This window comes from Lithobates pipiens, unplaced genomic scaffold (genome assembly GCF_037356315.1).
Source record: "Lithobates pipiens isolate NorthernLeopardFrog02 unplaced genomic scaffold, aLitPip1_a1.2 Scaffold_13, whole genome shotgun sequence".
In the NCBI taxonomy this organism is placed as follows: domain Eukaryota; kingdom Metazoa; phylum Chordata; class Amphibia; order Anura; family Ranidae; genus Lithobates; species Lithobates pipiens.
In genome coordinates, this window is record NW_027507718.1 from 343,186,619 (window position 1) to 343,202,251 (window position 15,633).

General features: G+C 44.7%; 1 protein-coding gene across 2 annotated transcripts in view; it reads left to right on the forward strand.

Moving 5' to 3' along the window:
- The first annotated feature begins 2,440 nt into the window (after positions 1-2,440).
- MND1 (meiotic nuclear divisions 1) overlaps positions 2,441-15,633 on the forward strand; it is a 198,798-nt gene continuing 185,605 nt past the window's right edge. For both annotated transcript variants that reach the window (XM_077477063.1, XM_077477064.1), the window contains exon 1: positions 2,441-2,596. In XM_077477063.1, coding sequence (XP_077333189.1) covers positions 2,594-2,596 — 3 coding nt within the window. In that variant the 5' untranslated portion in view covers positions 2,441-2,593. The remainder of the gene's footprint in view (positions 2,597-15,633) is intronic.

Sequence of the window (15,633 nt, forward strand, 5' to 3'; positions counted from 1 at the left end):
AGTTCTCCTTTACATCAGAGTCCACAGAGTTCCCTTTCACTGTAAGGGGGGACTCTGCAGACTCTGATGTAAGAGAGAACTCTGGGGATTCTAACATAAGGGATGCACTGGGAACCCTGATTTAAGGGGAACACTGAGAACTCTGATTTTTGGTGAGGACTCTGATGTAAGGGGGGACACTGTGGCCTCTGGTGTAAAGAGGAACTGTAATATAAGAGGTGCTCTGGGAACCCTGATTTACCTTATTGTACTCACTCGGAGGCAGGAGAGAGAAGGGGGGAGACTTCAGTCACAGACAGGGATGGATGGTGAGCTCACTCACCCCTTGGCAGTCAGCACCTCTCATCCATATGTATCTGAGGCTGCTGGACTTTCACATTTACAGCCCACACTTTCCTTTTCAGAGGCACAGCGCCGGGGATTGGAGTGTGGGCAGACACAGAGGGGTGGGAGGAAGAAGAGTAGATTGTGCCCTCTCTCCTCTCCCATCTGTGTGTGTATTTGGGGGGGATTGTTAGTGTTGGCTTTGGGCAGCATAAAAGAGAGTGTAACAGACACTCACAGCTTAGACAACTGGGAAGCCACAGTCCAGTCTGAATAATGTGTCCGGGGTTCAAGCAGTCTGAAACCTGGACGGATGATTCCAAACCCGAATTGTCCAGGTGAATCCTGGACAGGTGGCAACCCTAGGTACAGCTTCACACGACTGTGCAATGGTCAGTTAAAGTAACGCAGTGCCGTATCGCAAAAAATGGCCTGGTCATGAAGTGGGATAAATCTTCTGGAGCTGAAGTGGTTAACCATTTGCCGACCACCCACCACAAATATACTGCGGTACTGTGGCTCGGCTGCGTAAATCGCTGTAGTTATACGTCGGCTTGTGAACTTGCTTTTGTGGCTGCGTGTCCCCATTGGCCAGTGGGGGAGCCAATTAACGATTGTTCCCCGTATAGACAGAACGGGGATCTGCCTGTGTAAACAAGGCAGATGTCTGTTCTGACAGGGGAGATCACACGGATCCTATCTTTCTGCTATGTAGGAAGACGGATCTGTGTGTTTCCCCAGTCACAGCATACAGTTAGAAAACAAACAACTGCAGAGAACATGTTTAACCGCTTGATCGCCCCTGGTGTTAACCTCTTCCCTGCCAGTGTCATTAGTACAATAACAGTGCCTATTTTCAGCACTGATTAATGTAATAATGTCTCTGGTTCACAAAAAAGTGTCAAAAATGTCAGTTAGGTGTCAGATCTGTCCGCCGTAATGTCGCAGTCACTGATAGCTGCCATTACTAATAAAAAAAAAAATAATAATAATAATAAAAATGCCATAAATCTATCCCCTATATTGTAGTCACTATAACTTTTGTGCAAAACAACCAATATCCGCTTATTGCGATTTTTTTTTTACCAAAAGTATGTAGAATACATATTGGCCTAAACTGATGAAAAAATGTTTTATTTGGATATTTATTATAGCAAAAAGTAAAAAATATTGCTATTTTTCCAAACTTGTCACTCTTTTTTTTGTTTATAGCGCAAAAAATAAAAACCGTAGAGGTGATCAAATACCACCAAAAGAGAGCTCTATTTCTGGGGGAAAAAAAGACATCAATTTTGTTTGGGTAACGCATCGCACAGTTGTCAGTTAAAGAGGAAGTAATGGGTTTACTTCCTCTTTTATTCCCTGCAAAGGCAAAGCATAATGGACTACTATGCATCGCATAGTAGTCCATTATGTGTCACTTACCTGACACAGGAGCCAGCGAAGTCCCCTGTAGTCTGGCGCATCCATCTTCTCGTGGGTCTCGCAGCTCCGCCGCTGTCATTTGGCGAAGCCGTGATGGCGTCACTCCCGCGCATGCGCACGGGAGCCGACACGCGCGGCATCGCGTGGCATCTTCGTCATTGACGATGCCGCGCTCAGTGCGCCTGCGCGCCGCTGTCTACGGCGCATGCGCCGCAGTCAGCGGTGCCTGTCTTCGGGGCAAATATCTCCTAAACCGTATAGGTTTAGGAGATGTTTATTGGACCTACAGGTAAGCCTTAATCTAGGCTTACCTGTAGGTCAAAGTGGTTTGTAAGGGTTTACAACCACTTTAAAGCGACGTAGTGCTAGATCGCAAAAAATGGCCTGGTCACGAAGTGGGGTAAATCTTCTGGAGCCAAAGTGGTTAACATGTGAAAAATTGTGAACTTTTCCCTGACAGCCAGTGGTAACAGAAAAACACACTGATTCACATTTTTGTTGTTATTATATCCTTGTGGATAACAAAGAAAAAAACGTCTAGTAGCGTGCTCTGGAATGCGTATTCCGAACGTTCAGAAAACTTGGCTGTTAGACTCCGGAAAAATGGCCGCCACGTGCGCACTCCTTTCTTCTTGTGTTTCCTGAAGAGAGGAAGTGGACGTACGCGCCGTCATATTTGCAGTGAGCCTATGAAGTGAGGAAGCCAGGTTCAGCGTAGACCAATCAGCTTGCATAGGAAAGACTGTTGGGCGGCGCCTGTAGCCGGACTGAATTTTCCCGCGGTCTCGGAAGCGGAGTGGGCAGTACAGGCAGCTGGTATTAGGTGACCAGATATACTGGCAGCATGGTGAGCGCTCTATCTCTTATGTTCTATTACACGGCGTATTCCCGTATGAGAGGTATAAAACAATGGAGTCCGTGCTCAGCATGTTCTGGATCCCTCAGACATAAGGGGCGTGTTTATGAATTGTGTTCTCACCAATGGACGTGTACTACACAGGACTGGATCCAGTATTGTACACGTGAGGACACAGATCTCCTCTGGGCACATCCATGAAAACATGAGTTACACTGAAAGTGAACCTGTCTTATGTCTCCCATACAGGGCGAAGCCACTGCTTCACTCTAAAGTTATTTTTCTGATATTTTTATTATTGATAAAAATTAGTTTCCTGAAGCAAATAAAAATAATATACAGTGGGGTAAAAAATGGCCTGGTCATTCAGCAGCCAAATCTTATGGGGCTGAAGTGGTTAAAATACACCTATGATAATTATTGACACTTCATTTCTTTGTATGTGGGCAAACCTACAAAATCTGTAGGGGATTAAACCACTATTTGCGATTAGGAACTGCGCCGCTTTAACTGACAATTGTGCGGTTGTACAGCACTGTACCCAAACAAAATTGAATTTTTCCCCCACAAATAGAGCTTCTTTTGGTGGTATTTGATCATTTATGCGTTTTTTTTTTTTTTGTGCTATAAACAAAAAAAGCAACAATTTTGAAAAAAAAAAAAAACACAATATTTTGTACTTTTTGCTATAATAAATATCCTCTTTTTTTTTTTTTTTTTAAAGCAAATTTTTTTTCTTCTCAGTTTAGGCCGATTTGTATTCTTCTACATATTTTTGGTAATAAAAATTGCAATAGGCGTATATTGATTGGTTTGCGCAAAGGTTATAGTGCCTGCAAAATAGGGGATATATTTATGGCATTTTTATTTTTATTTTTTTAAACTAGTAACGGCGATCTGAGATTTTTATCGTGACTGCGACATTATGTTGGACACTTTTGACACATTTTTGGGACGATTGACAATTTATACAGTGATCAGTGCTATAAAAATGCACTGATTACTGTATAAATGTCACTGGCAGGGAAGGGGTTAACACTAGGGGGGATGAAGGGTTTAACTGTGTTACCCAACTGTGTGTTCTAACTGTAGGGGGGGAGGGGACTGACTATAGGAGATGACAGATCCTGGTTGCTATCTATTAGGGACTCGCGATATGCATCTCCTCTCAGAACAGGGATTTGTGTGTTTACACACACTCGCACATCCATGTTCCGCCTATCGCACCCATGAACGCTCATGGCAGGCGGTCATCATTACCACCGGTCATGAGCATCGGCACTCCCGCAGTGCAGCGGGCACATGTGCGCGCCTGGTATCCCACTTAAAGGAGCCGACCTGTAGCTACGAAGGCTCGTGGGATTGTGCCAACCTGCCGTAGTATAGTGATGGCAGCTGGTCAGCAAGTGGTTAAATGATAGAGACAGAATATCAACCAAAAATCCAGAAAAAAACACAATACAAATGTTATAAATTAGGGTTGCAGTTCAGTGAGTAAAATAAGTATTTGATCCCCAACCAACCAACAGTTATTTTGTTTGGCTCCCACAGACTGGCTACAATATGTGCTCATGTGGTACACAGATTAGTCCTGTCAATTTAACCACTTAAGGACCGCCGTATTGCCATTGTACGTCGTTACAATGGCACAGGCAGGCACAAGCATGTACATGTACGTGCCTGCCTTCCTTCCAGCGGGAGGGGGTCCGATCGGACCCCCTCCCGCTGGATACGGCGGTCCGGTTCGCTGCAGGAGCGATCCGTGATGAGGGGATGGCCGTTGGTTTCTGGCCATCCCCTCTCGATCGCTCCTGGCCAATGACAAGCTTCCTCCCACTGTGTATTGTATACACAGGAAGGAGGAAGTGATGTCATTCTCCTTGGGGTGGTCTTTTTGACCGGACTACGAGGAGAAGACAAAAAGTAAGTGTGCACCAACACTACACTGACATGTAGGTACACACAGGCACACAAACCCCCCCCCCCGATCCGCCCCCCTCCCCCCAGTCACAGTGTCACTGATTGCATTGATCATTTATTTACTGATCACTGCATTCAGTGTCAGTTGTAAAAGTAAAAACTGTCAGGGCAGTTAGTGTTAGGTCCAGGGTAGCCCCCTATCACCCCCCCCAATAAAGGTTTAACCCCCTGATTGCCCCTAGAGTTAACCCTTTCATCCCCTTTTGCCAGTGTCACTAAGCGATCATTTTTCTGATCGCTGCATTAGTGTCGCTAGGTAGCTAGTTATTTTTTTAGGTTCACCGCCAGGTTTTTATAGCGCTAGGTACCCCGATATACTACCCAATAATGGTTTTAACCCCCTGATTGCCCCTAGTTAACCCTTTCACCAGCGATCACAGTATAAGTGTCACTGGTGACGCTGGTTAGCCAGTTAGTTATTTAGGTTCCCCGTCAGGTTTTTATATAGCGCCAGGGACCCCCATATACTACCTAATAAAAATTTGAACCCCCTGATTGCCCCTAGTTAACCCTTTCACCAGTGATCACCGTATAAGTGTTACGGCTGACTCTGGTTAGTTTGCTTTTTATAGCATCAGGGCACCCACCATTTATTACCTAATAAAGGTTTATTGTACTGATCAAGGTTTATTGATACCTTATAAAGGTTTATTGTACTGAAAGGTTTATTATACTGATCACCCGGCGGGTGATATCAATTAGGTTTTAGGGTCAGGGTCTGCGTCGCCCCAGGCAGCGCTAGGTTAGTGCCAGTACCGCTAACACCCACATGCAAAGCATAAACCTCCCGTAGTGGTATAGAATCTGAACAGATCAATATCTGATCTGATCAGATCTATACTAGCGTCCCCAGCCGTTTAGGGTTCCAAAAAAACGCATGGTTAGCGGGATCAGCCCAGATACCTGCTGGCACCTGCGTTTTGCCCCTCTGCCCAGCCCACCCAAGTGCAGTATCGATCGATCACTGTCACTTACAAAACACTAAACACATAACTGCAGCGATCGCAGAGTCAGGCCTGATCCCTGCGATCGCTAAGTTTTTTTTTTTGGTAGCATTTTATATTTAAATCCGGAAGGCAGTGCTTGGGTTTTCGGGGTCCCGTACGTGGCTAGGCTCCCAAAAAGTCCCCCACATGTGGTATCCCCGTACTCGGGAGAAGCAGCAGAATTTATTTTGGGGTGTAATTTGACTTATGCCCATAGCATGTGTGAGCAATATATCATTTAGTGACAACTTTGTGCAAAAAAATTTTTTTTTTAATTCCTGCAACTTGTGGCAAAATATAAAATATTTCATGGACTCAACATGCCTCTCAATAAATAGCTTGGGGTGTCTACTTTCCAAAATGGGGTCATTTGGGGGGGGGGGGGGTTTGTGCTATTTTGGAATTTTATGGTCTTCGAAACTGTAATAGGTAGTGAGGAGTGAAATCAAAAATTTGCACCCTTAGAAACCCTGAAGGCATTGATTGGTTTTCGGGGTGCCGTACGCAGCTAGACTCCCAAAAAGTCCCACATATGTGGTATCCTTGTACTCAGGAGAAGCAGCAGAATATATTTTGGGGTGCAATTCCACATATAACTATGGCATGTGTGAGCAATATATCATTTAGTGACAACTTTTTGTAAACTTGTTTTTTTTGTGTCATTATTCAATCACTTGGGACAAAAAAAAAATATTCAATGGGCTCAATATGCCTCTCCACAACTTCCTTGGGGTGTCTACTTTCCAAAATGGGGTCATTTGGGGGGGGGGGGGGTTTGTACTGCCCTGCCATTTTAGCACCTCAAGAAATGAGATGGGCAGTCGTAAATTAAAAGCTGTGTAAATTCCAGAAAATGTACTCTAGTCTGTAGACGCTATAACTTTTGCGCAAACCAATAAATATACGCTTATTGACATTTTTTTTTTACTGAAGACATGTGGCTGAATAAATTTTGCCCTAAATGTATGACTAAAATTGAGATTATTCGATTTTTCTTATAACAAAAAGTAGAAAATATAATTTTCTCTCAAAATTTTCGGTCTTTTTCCATTTATATCGCAAAAAATAAAAATCGCAGAGGCAATCAAATACCATCAAAATAAAGCTCTATTTGTGGGAAGAAAAGGACGCAAATTTCGTTTGGGTGCAATATTGCATGACCGCGCAATTACCAGTTAAAGCAGCGCAGTGCGAAATTGTAAAAAGACCTCTGGTCCTTAGGGTGTTTATTGGTCCGGGGCTGAAGTGGTTAAGAAGGTGCTTCTAAGGACAAGCTCATTATTTGTATAAAAGACACCTGTCCACAGAATCTTTCATCCATTCAAACCCACCATCATAGGCAAGACCAAAGAGCTGTCAAAGGACATCAGGGTCAAGATTGTAGACCTGCATAAGGCTGGAATGGGCTACAATACCATCAGCAAGAAGCTTGGTGTGAAGGAGACAACTGTTGGAGTGATCTTTCGCAAATGGAAGAAATACAAAATAACCATCAATCACCCTCGGTCTGGAGCTAGATGCAAGATTTTGCCTCATGGGGTAAGGATGATCTTGAGAAAAGTGTGGGATCAGCCCACAACTACATGTCAGGAGCTTGTGAATGATCTCAAGGCAGTTGAGACCACAGTCACCAAACAAACCATTGGTAACACAATACACCACCATGGATTCAAATCCTGCAGTACCTGCAAGGTCCCCCTCCTCAAGAAGGCACATGTACAGGCCTGTCTGAAGTATGCCAGTGGATATCCTAAATTATTCAGATTGGGAGAATTTGCTGTGGTCAGATGAGACCCAAATTGAGCTCTTTGGCATTAACTAGACTTGCCGCGTTTAGAGGAAAAAAATGCTGACTATGACCCTAAGAACATATTCCTACAGTCAAGCATGGAGGTGAAAACATTCTTTGGGACTGTTTCTCTGCTAAGGGTACAGGCTGACCTTGCTGCATTGAGGGGCCAATGGACAGGGCCATGTATTGTAAAATCTTGGATGAGAACCTTCTTCCCTCAGCCAGAACACTGAAGATGGGTCTTCCAGCATGACAATGACCTAAAACATACCACCAAGGCAACAAAGGAGTGGCTCAAGAAGAAGCACATTAAGGTCATGGAGTGGCACAGCCAGTCCCTGGGCCTTAATCCTATAGAAAATGTATGGAGGGAGCTGAAACTTCAAGTTGCCAAGCGACAGCCAAGAAACCTTAAAGCATTTGTGTCATCCTCCCCTTTCTATCTGCTTGTGACAGTGCCGCCCCTCCTGCTGTTTTCATAACACTAACCTGTATACACCATCAACACTGCCTCCTATTGCAGTCTCCCCCTCTGTGAATGATTTATAAATATAATTATTTTACTCACTGAACTGCAATTCCATGTATAACACTTCTATCATGCTTTTTTTTTCTTCTGGATTTGCGGTTGATTTTCTGTCTCTATCATTTAAAATACACATGTGATAAAAAATTATAGACTTTTTTCATTTCTTTGTAAGTGGGCAAACTTACAAATTCTGCAGAAGATCTAAATTATTATTTTTTCCCACTGTAACTCGTGTGTATGTGTGTGTAAAATATATATATATATATATATATATATATTATATATATATATTTTATATATAATTTTTTTTTTTAGTTTCCTCCTTGGAGATTTCTTTTTCAATTATCCCCAGCTGAACTGCCATATTCATGTTGTCTTTGGTCCACTGGGACCAATGGAGTCCTGTGTGTGTCTGTGCAATGTGTGCGCTTCTGCTCTGTGCTACAACTCTACATGCAGGTGTTGAGAGCACTGCACACAGCCAGCATGAGAGGGACTCAGATCAAAAGCCACAATCCCCTCAACAGTTGTGATTGATAGCAGCTCTGTGTGTGTCTATCTTTGGCTCCGTGTGTCCTCTGGTTGCATGTAGAGTTGTACAGAGCGGGAGAGCTGACACTGTGGAGAGTCACACAGGACTTTACAGAGAGAGTAGCAATTCAAAGGTTAGTTCACCATTACAGAAAAAATCTAAAGGTGGACTAAATCTGAACCCCTTCCCCACCTTCCTAGTTCCTGTTGTACTTACCTCCAGGGTTGCTGAGCTGTCAGAACCCCTGCAGCCCCTCCGGCAGTCTGGGGATTTGAAATCCCAGCTCTTTTCCCTCTTCATTGCCATGCTTCCAGCATGGACCAGCTGCATTCTGATTGGTAAGCGCCATTACATTGATGACCCTGACCAATCAGAATCTGTCTGGCATGTCCCGAAGTACTGACAGAGAGGAGCAGGGATTCCAAATCGCTGGACCACTGGTGCGACTTTGGGGCTGCTTACAGCTCAGCAACCCTAGAGGGAGGTAAAACAGGGACCAGGAAGGTGTCCGCTGTTCACCTCTACAGGAAAAATGTAAGGGTGAACTAACACTTTAAGCAGCATGTCCAGAGGACATTCCAAAAAGGAAGATTTGAGGAGGAAATTGGAAAAAAAAATAAAAATGAAACGCATGTGAGTCATTTTATTTATATCTGGTTTAGGGAAATTTTTTTGACTAAAGTCATATTAAAGCTTCATCATTTTCTGTTTTAATAAAATAAAAAAACATATACTTACCTGCTTCGTACACTGGTTCTGCACAGAGAAGCCCTGGCCCTCCTCTTCTCAGGTCCTTCTCTTTGGCAAGTGCCTCAAAAGAAAACAAAAGGGTGAACCGCTCCAGGTGGTGTACTGAAGAAAATGCCCTCCTCAGAGTGGAAGCCAGGCCCAGGCTCAACACGAGCAATATTGAAGAAATGGATTCTGGACAGCCGCATTCTGATAAAAGCCTTTATTGTAATGAATAGTCAACGTTCATGTGACAATAGAAGCAGGACAAACGGCTGACGCATTTCACAACATCATTGTTGCTTAGTCATAACATGACTAAGCAACAATGATGTTGTACAACGCGTCAGATGTTTGCCCTGATTCTATTGTCACATAAACGTTGACTATTCATTACAATAAAGGCTTTTATCAGAGTGCGGCTGTCCAGAATCCATTTCTTCAATATGCCTCAAAAGAAAGACCCTTTCTGTTGACACACAGACAGGTTAGCTCAGCCACACCCCCACTCCGTCACAAGATTTGATTGCCACAGCGGGAACCAATGGCCCTTGCTGCTATCATTCTGCCAGGTGAGGAGGGGGGAGAACCGCTCATGCACATCTCTGGAAAGGAAATGGGCTCAGCTGTGTATAATGCCGCGTACACACGATCAGACTGTCCGGCGGACTTACCCCGGCGCACAAACTGCCGGACTTTTGAAGCAAAGGTTTCCATACGAGCGGACCTGCCCACACACAACCGGGCTTTTCTGGCGAACCAGGCCCGCCGGACTATGGCGGGAGTCCGCCGTACTTTTGAAATGAACGGACTTGCCCACACACAGAGGAAAGTTAGTTCATTTTGAACGTGGCTCCAGGTAGACGAGACTAGTGAAGGAAGTCAATGTCACCGCCTTCGTCGGCGAGATGGACACGTCACTGGCCCCATCACCTGGTATGGACTTAAAGGGGAAGCCCTACGCTGAAAAAACGCACCTTGTCCCCATGTTGATGAGGACAAGGGCCTCTTCCCGACAACCTTGCCGGTTGGTTGTCGGGGTCTGCTGGCAGGGGGCTTATCGGAATCCGGGAGCCCCTTTAATAAGATACCAGCCCCCCACCCTATGTGAATGAGTATGGGGTACAAGGTACCCCTACCCATTCACCTAGTGAAAAAAAAGAAAAAAAAACACCACACAAGGGTTTAAAATAATTTATTGCACAGCTCCGGGGGTCTTCTTCCGTCTTGGGGGGGGTCTTCTCGCCGGACTCCTCCGCTATCTTCTGCTAGCTCTTTTACTAGCGGAGGAGCCCTGCTTTCTTCTTCGTCGCCGCTTGGGGGTCTTCTTCCAACTTTGGGGGTCTTGTCCTCCTCTTCGGTTCTTCTTGCCGGGCCTCCACTTTCTTCCTTTAGCTCTTTTACTAGCGGTGGCCCGGTCTTCTGTCACCGCCCCCTCTTCTTCCGACTTCGGGGGTCTTGTCGCCCTCTTCGGTTCTTCTTGCCAGCCCTCCGCTCCTTCTTCCAGCTCTTTTACTAGCGGTGGCCCGGTCTGCTGTCGCCACCGCCTTCTCTTCTTCCTTGAGTTGTTAATTCAACGCTCTCTCCTGCCGCAATGACAGGGACGCTGTGTGCGGCGACTTATATAGGGACAGTGGGCAGGGTCACCGGATGATGTCCCCGCCCATTATGATGTCAAAGTCTCAGAGGATGCTGGGACTGTGACATCGTAATGGGTGGGGACATCACCCGGTGACCCCGCCCACTGTCCCTATATAAGTCGTTGCGCAACACGTCCCTGTCATTGCGGCCAGAGACAGCGTCGAGTTAAGATCTCAAGGAAGAAGAGAAGGCGGTGTCGACAGCAGACCGGGCCACTGCTAGTAAAAGAGCTGGAAGAAGGAGCGGAGGCCCGGCAAGAAGAACCGAAGGGGGGGATAAGACCCCCGGGCGTCCACAAAAAAATAAAGCCAGGTTCCTCCGCTAGTAAAGGAGCTAGCAGAAGATAGCGGAGGAGTCTGGCGAGAAGACCCCCCCCCCCCCCCCCCCAAGACGCAAGAAGACCCCCGGAGCTGTGCAATAAATTATTTTAAACCCTTGTGTGGTGTTTTTTTTTTTTTTTTTTTTTTTTTTTTTTTTTTTCACTAGGTGGATGGGTAGGGGTACATTGTACCCCATACTCATTCACATAGGGTGGGGTGCCAGTATCTGGGGGCCCCCTTACTAAAGGGGGCTCCCGGATTCCCATAAGCCTGCAGACCCCGACAACCAAAGGCCAGGGTTGTCGGGAAGAGGTCCTTTTTCTCGTCAACATGGGGACAAGGTGCTTTGGGGTGGGGGGGCCACAGGGCCCCCCTTCCCCAAAGCAGCCCCTATGTTGAGGGCATGCAGCCTGGTACGGCTCAGGAGGGGGGGGGGGGGGGCGCTCGCTCGTCCCCACCCCCTTTCCTGACTGGCCGGGTTGCGTGTTTGGATAAGGGTCTTATATGGACCTTGGGGGGGGGACCCCCACGCCATTTATTTGGTGAAGGGCTTCCCCTTTAAGTCCATACCAGGGGGTGGGGCCAGCGACGTGTCAATCTCATTGACCTCCTGCACTAGTCCCGGCTACCTGGAGCCGCGTTCAAAATTTTCTCTGTGTGCGGGAAAGTCTGTTCATTTCAAAAGTCCGACGGACTAGGACACAGACGACCGGATTGTCGCAGCCCGGCGGACAATTTTTGAGTCAAAACTACTTTCTAAGTCCGCCGGACTTTTGGGAAAAAAAAGTCCGCCGGAGTCCACACATGGGCAGATTGTCCGACTCTGGTCCGCCAGACGGTTTGATCGTGTGTACGTGGCATAAGAGGGTGCTGGGGTGGATTCTGTGACACAGAAGTTTATTTTTTTTACCTTCATGCATAGATGCATGCTTTAGAACCATTTTAATGCCTGGCCCCAGCAGCACATAACTTCCATTCATAACCTGCCACCCTGTACTGACATTGGTAACAGCAGAATGTCCAGTGTAAGCTATGAGTGGCTGGAGTTGAAGGTTAGGTAAGGCTATGGACTCCCGTATGACTCCACTGATTGGCTGCCACTTAGAGTGAGGCTCCATTCACTCTAAACATGACAGTGTAAATCACATTATTCTCTATGGTGCCTGCTCCCAACAATGCAATGCTATGCAGCGCAATTTTTTTTAAAGGTGCAGGTACTTCTTGTGGTGCATTTTTGATCATATTGAATTCAATGGGAACGCATGAAAAATTTTGTGCAAGTGTTTTTGGTAGGGTTTTGTGTTTAACCTCTTGGCCGACCATACGCATATATGTGGCCTCTTGGTGTGTGGGCCTTAACCACTTTAGCCCCGGAAGAATTTACCCCCTTCCTGACCAGAGCACTTTTTGCGATACGGCACTGCGTTGCGTTAACTGACAATTGTGCGAAGTTGCACCCAAACAAAATTAGCGCCCTTTTTTTCCTACAAATAGAGCTTTCTTTTGGTAGTGTTTGATCGCCTCTGCATTTTTAATTTTTTGTGCTATAAACAAAAAAAAGCGACAAATTTGGGGGAAAAAAAGCTACAATAAATATCCCCAAAAAATATATAAAACAAAATTTTTCCTCAACTTAGGCTGATATGTATTCTACATATTTTTTGGGGAAAAAAATTGCAATAAGCGTATATTGATTGGCCTGCACAAAAGTTATAGTGTCTACAAAATAGAGGATAGATTTAAGACATTTTTATATATATATATTTTTTTTATTAGTGACGGTGGCAATCTGTGATTTTATATAAAAAAAAAATATATATTTTTTCCTTGACCGCAACATTATGGCGGACACATCGGGCACTTTTGACACTATTTTGGGACTATTTTGTCATTTATACAGCGATCAGTGCTATAGAAATGCACTGATTACTGTGTAAATGACATGGGCAGGGAAGGGTTTAAACACTAGGGGGGGATCAAGGGGTTAGGTGTGTCCTAGGGAGTGATTCTAACTATGGGGGGATGGGCTACCTAGGACATGACAGCGATCACTGCTCCTGATTACAGGGAGCAGTAAATCTCTGTCTTGTCACTAGGCAGAACAAGGAAATGCCTTGTTTGCATCTCCCCATTTTGCTGCTTCTTGACACAATTGCGGGACACCGGTGGACACAGAGTCCGCAGGTCCCAAAGGCCCAGCCGCTTCTTAAAGGGGACGAACTAGTATACCCATTTGCGCAGCCGTGCCATTGTTCTGACGTATATTGTCGTGCACTGGTTGGCAAGCGGTATATGTATACCTAAATGTAAATAGAGCTGTGCTGAGAGCGCTCTGCCAGCACAGTTAAAGACGGCTAATGTAAAGCTTGTGATCTCTAATTGCGATCAGGAGCTCTCGGTTCATGTGACCGCTGTGACAGCCAGTCATGTCAGTCACATGATCAAAGACCACGGCCCGGCACCAGAAACCTCTTAAAGGTCCGGGGGGCGCCGGCGTTAAGGGGTTAACAACCAGTCTCTTCCGCTTACAAAAAAATGCATTAATCATTAAAAATGTGCATAAAATCGCAAACAAAACACTAAAAAATGCATGTTTATGCAGCGGCACTAGTATAAAACCTAGGAGTCACATGCTTCCCTGTAACCAGGAATACCATGGGAGACATTTAGCAAGAAAATTTGTTACACTATTTGCTGCAGAACAGACCACTAATACTTTAGCAAAGTCCATCCAACAGTTCATTAGCAAGACCTGTACAGAGATTAATGTCAAAGCTGCCTTTGCTGACCTTTCCTAAAGTGTAAAGGCTGAATGATTTTTACCTTAATGTCTTCTCTGTATTAATGTAAAAAAGCTTCTGTGTGCAGCTCCCCATCAGCTCCTTTGTACTTGCCTGAGCCCAATCTCGATCCAGCGCTGTGCACAAAAGCTGTTTCTCTCTGCTCTCTCCTTCCTACTCATGGGCTCAGAGACAGCAGCAGGAGCTTTTGACTGTTGTTGCTGTCAATCACAGCCAGTGAGCAGAGAGGAGGGGTGAAGCTGAGCAATGGACGCACAGAGCACAGCTCGGGATCAAGCCCACATGAGTGCCCCGATAGCAAGCGGCTTGCTATTGGGGCACTTGGCGGGGGGAACCTGCGAAGAGGAGGAACTGGGCTGCTCTGTGCAAAACCATTGCACAGAGCAGGTAAGTACAACATGTTTGTTATTTAAAAAAACAAATAACATCTAAACTTTAATATTGCAAATTGCCTGGCTGTTATACTAAGCTACCAATTTACTCCCTTGTCGCTCACCTAGACTATTGTGACTCCTTGCCTATTGGTCTACCTCTACAGAGACCATGATGAACAACTCTTTTTATATATATCCATTTATAGTTGTTTTCTTCTTCCATAATAGACAAACCTTCTGAAGAAGACCCCTGTGAGGGTCGAAACGCGTCAGTCATTTCTTCATTGTATATACAGGTGTACAGTGTTTATGTGATACATTTATTTTTTGTCTACATATGTGCATCCATTATATGTTTTTATTGCCAAGTGGAGTTAAATTTTTGACTACTATGTCAGTTATTTAATCATCTTTTTTATTAATAAACATTATAAAATAATAAATTCGCCCAATATTCTGCTTCTTCAGTAGTTTAATCTCTACTGTGCACATATATGCCCTCTACTATACTATAGATACTATATTGCTGCCTAAAAACCCCCACCATAGGGGATATTCTTTTTCTTTTACCTCTACAGAGACTGTCCTCCCTTCAGACTGTCATGACTGCTTCTGCCAGACTCAGTGGGGTTGGTTTACTAAAACTAGAGAGTGCAAAATCTGCAGCTTTTTTTTTTTTTTTCCACATTTTCAGTAACTGCATGACCTGAACCATGACACAGCTGAGGTTTGGACTTTGATAGGTTTGACACTTAGCACTTTGTCCAAGCTTGGCAGTAGGAAAGATAGGAACTCTTAAATCTATACAAAAAGGATGTACTTACTTCCCCGACGCCTCCATATGTATTATTGTTTTGCCTATTTAACCACCTCAATACAGTGCCGTTACACCCCCTTCCTGACCAGACCAATTTTCAGCTTTCAGCGCTCTCACAGTTTGAATGACAATTACTCAGTCATCCAACACTGTACCCATATGAAACTTAGGTCCTTTTTTCCACACAAATAGAGCTTTCTTTTAGTGGTATTTAATCACTAGTGGGTTTTTTATTTTTTTGTGCTATAAATAAAATAAAACGTAAATTTTGTGGAAAAAAATGCCTTTTTCTTTCTGTCTTAAATTTTTGCTAATTTAGTAATTTTTCTTCATAAATTTTGGCCAAAATTTATACTGCTACCTATCTTTGGTAAAAGTAACCCACATTAGTTTATATTTGGTCTTTGTGAAAGTTATAGAGTCTACAAACTATGGTGCCAATCACTGAAAATTGATCACATCTGATCAGGCCTTCAGTACATCAGGTGTATCTCATTTCTTGAGACACTAAGTCAGGAAAGTACAAA